Source organism: Trifolium pratense, linkage group LG5 (assembly GCF_020283565.1).
Source record: "Trifolium pratense cultivar HEN17-A07 linkage group LG5, ARS_RC_1.1, whole genome shotgun sequence".
In the NCBI taxonomy this organism is placed as follows: Eukaryota; Viridiplantae; Streptophyta; class Magnoliopsida; order Fabales; family Fabaceae; genus Trifolium; species Trifolium pratense.
Genome location: NC_060063.1, coordinates 35,591,050 through 35,594,716, shown reverse-complemented (window position 1 = coordinate 35,594,716; position 3,667 = coordinate 35,591,050). Strand labels below are relative to the sequence as shown.

Here is a 3,667-nt window from a genome sequence, read left to right as displayed (position 1 = left end):
TCTTGTTTTCGGCCATATAAGCCGAACTCTTGGCCCAAGCATTGGGCTTAGTCATCGTGGTATTCTTCAAAGTCCCACCTAGTTGGGCGGAATTTGCCTTCATCCACATATGGACCATCATCTATCTCCTCTCTCTCCCAAATGAATCCATGAGTTGGATCTAATTTGAAAGAATGGTAGACATTATCAGCAGGGGCATAGGCATATCCCTATTCAGTACATGGCGAGATATTCGCCAATTTCTTATCAAATGAATGCTTGGTTATGTGGTGTGTTTCAGCCCTAAAATAACTTTGATCGGCTTCGATATTTTCCACTACACCATCTTCTCTCCAAATACTCACCCTCTGATGGAGAGTCGAAGGCACTGCTCCTACACCATGTATCCACTCCCTTCCTAGAAGCAGATTGTAATTGGCCTTCAATGCCACAACCAAAAACAAAGTTGGCCTGACAGTGCTGCCAACCGCTACATCGACTTGAATTGCCCCCAGTGAGAAACCAGTCTCACCTTCGTAATTCGAAAGAACGATGTTGTGAGGGTGCAAGTCAGTAGAAAACTTACCAATCTTGGTAATCATGAACTCTGGCATCAGATTTACTGCTGCTCCTCCATCAATCAGCACTTTGTTGACCCCCACATTGTTTACTTTGGCCTGAATAAAGAGGGGTTTCAAATGATTCTTCATTCCCTCAGTTGGCCTCTCAAAATTGGCCATCTGTTCCCTAAACAGCCATTATTCATAACATAATAACACATTGGCTTATGTAAAGCCAGTTCACTTTCATCGAACTCATCCTCCCCTTCAGTTACTTCTGACCATACGTCATACTCAGCAGGCAGAATAGAAACTACATTCACCAGCACATCAAATTCAGGATCTGAATCAAGAAGATCCTCATCCTCCAAGTTTTCCTCTTCGATCTTGTCATCAACATTTTGATCAGCCAATGGTTGAGACAATCTTTCTTTCAGAGGCCTTCTGGTCGCTTCAACCACCTGTTTTCCTTTGTTGTTTTCTATCTTCTGAGCCTCCTGAAGTGAGAGTTTCTGTTGGCGTTGATGTCTGCGCCATTGTGTTCTTGTCATGGGATTCTTCCCCATGTAGTTATTCCTGTAAGCATACTTCTTCGAATCTCCAGGCTGACTCGAACGGCTCTTACTCGAACTTCCCTTGTCAACAGAATTTCTGACAAAGTTTGATGCATGACCATGAACCCATTTGTTCATTGGTGAGTTGTTGGATGGCACAAAAGTACTTGAGTTGCCCAACCTTTGATGTATTGGTTTGGCATGCGCCATATTTTGTCTTTTCATTGGCCTTGACTTTGGCCAATTCTCTTTGTTTCTCCTGAACGGTATAAACTTGTTAAGGCCCTCAGTAGCCTTCTTATCGAATACAGCACTGCACCTTGGGCAAAGCATAACTTCAGACTTGTTAAGCTTACACCTTTGCAAAAAATCAATCAGTTCCTCTTCAGCCCCAGGGTATACCACTTTCATCTTCTCGTAGTATTCATCTTCTGGAATAGAAACTAACTGTGCGCCTCCTGACAGGTCCATGGCATCGATCATTAAGCATTCGACCGGTTCCACATAGGAAGCATCTGATATCTGTAATGGATCCTCATCAATTTTCATCTGTTGTTTGGACTTCTCTCCAAACTTCAGCCTTCCATCTTTCAAAGCTTTCTGAACCAGATCCCTGAAAAGAACACATTGTGAGGTTTTATGACCCAGAAAATTATGAAATTTACAAAAACCTCTTTTCTTTTGTTGCTCAAGGGGAGGTACTTTTAGCCCCTTTGGAACAACAATTTGGCCATCAGTAACCAATAAATCAAATATTTCATCACATTTAGTTATGTCAAATGAATATGTCTTAGCAACAAATTTATCATTTTTTGGTTCGACAGGATTTTTTCCATCCGAAGGTTTTAATAATTTACAGACATAAGGAGGGCCAGGTTTTAGTTCGGCCACATTGATTTCATTATCCTCTATGTCTTCGTAATTTATCACATATTCCTCATCATCATCTATTGTTTCGACATAGGCAATTTTTTCCCTCTTTTGAAACTTTGATGATCTAGCCTTTTCAGCCTTAAGGCGTTCGACCTGTCTCACTCTATCTGCTAACTGTGCCATGTCTCTTAGATGTTGTGTATCTAATTTCTTTCGAATCGAATAATCTAGGCCTCCAGTAGCCATTTCGACTAACTCATGTTCAGGCACTTGGGTAAAGCATCTAGCCTTGAGTAACCTGAATCTATTCAAGTAATCATCTATGGACTCTGGCGTTTTTCTCCTAACACTGGCCAATTCCTTCAAACTAATCTTAGATTGGCCCATGTAAAACTGTTCATGGAAAACCCTTTCCAATTGAGCCCAATGATGAATCGAACGAGGGGGAAGTGTTGTGAACCAAGTGAAAGCATTTTTTGTAAGGGAATTTGGGAAATATTTCAATCTTAAATTTTCATTATCTGCCAAGTTTCCTGCTTCAGCAAAAAATCTTGCCACATGCTCCACCGTTGATTCAGTTGTATCCCCAGCAAACTTTGTGAATTTGGGAATTTTCCATCCCCTTGGCAATTCAGTCTGTAGCACATACTCAGACAAAGGGGAAACGAAGTTAGGCCTGTGCAAGCCAACATTGAAACCATTTTGGGTTAATATCGTTTCGACTAGATTTGCCAAATTATCTTGTTGTGCAAAATTGTTTCTTTGCACATTTCTAACTACTTCGTCAGCGTTCTGATTTCTATTAACCAAGACTATCCCAGGATCTTGAACTTGGTTCACCACTTGGACCGGTGGTTCCTCTTGCACCACTTGTGGCGCTCGATTATTAGGAACTTCATCCTCATTGGGGAAACCCTGATTTTGAACATGCGCTTGATTTCGAATGGGTTGAAGGTTTTGGTTGGGCATTGCAGGTGTGCCAAAGAAATCTGCGATTCGCCCCATCTGATGGGCTAACAACTGATAGTTGTTATTTGTGTTATTAATTAAAGGATTTAGGATAGTCCCTAATTGTGAAATTAAGGTATTAACCATTTCATGGTTACTTTCGTCCATTTGTTGTCGAAAGGACATCATGGTTACATTTGTCAGATTTTGCAGGCCAATGTCTCTGGTTCTATTTCCCACAACAGAGGCTGCTGGGGAAGGCATGGTACTCCCCTCAGGATTAGGATTAGAATTATGTAAACCTGCCATTAAAGATGTTGGCATGCCTAGTCCTGGTTGATTCAACAGAAATGATCGAATGGGGCTCCTTAGATCTTCAGAACCAGGGTGACTGATCCCCACATTGTGTGATATTGACGAAGTTATTGACCCAGATAGAGTCAAACTTGTCGAAGGTATCGTTACCCCTATATTCCCAAAACTGACTGAGGGGGCGCTCGAACCAGATGTTCCAGAGCCTTGAGCCATGATTGTAGCGTTACTATTCGACGCTTGCGTTGGCTGTCCCTCAGGATTTGGAACATTGTTATTATTGTTTTGATTGTTATTTGGTGGTCGAACCATTTTTGATCGAGATTTAACACTAGTTAAATTGGGTAAAGACTTCCCACTCCTCAAATGCATACAAAATCAAAACATATAACTTTGAATACCAAACTGCTTTAGTATTCGAACAGGATTCTTAGAAAACAA

At 41.3% G+C, this 3,667-nt stretch overlaps 1 protein-coding gene across 1 annotated transcript; it reads right to left on the bottom strand.

Moving 5' to 3' along the window:
* Positions 1 to 209: 209 nt before the first annotated feature.
* LOC123886520 lies at positions 210 to 3,082 on the bottom strand. Its single transcript, XM_045935834.1, has 3 exons — positions 2,253 to 3,082; positions 822 to 2,153; positions 210 to 726 (listed from the first exon to the last, which is right to left on the bottom strand). Exons 1-3 carry the CDS (start codon positions 3,080 to 3,082, stop codon positions 210 to 212), a joined length of 2,679 nt encoding a protein of 892 aa, XP_045791790.1.
* Positions 3,083 to 3,667: the final 585 nt, after the last annotated feature.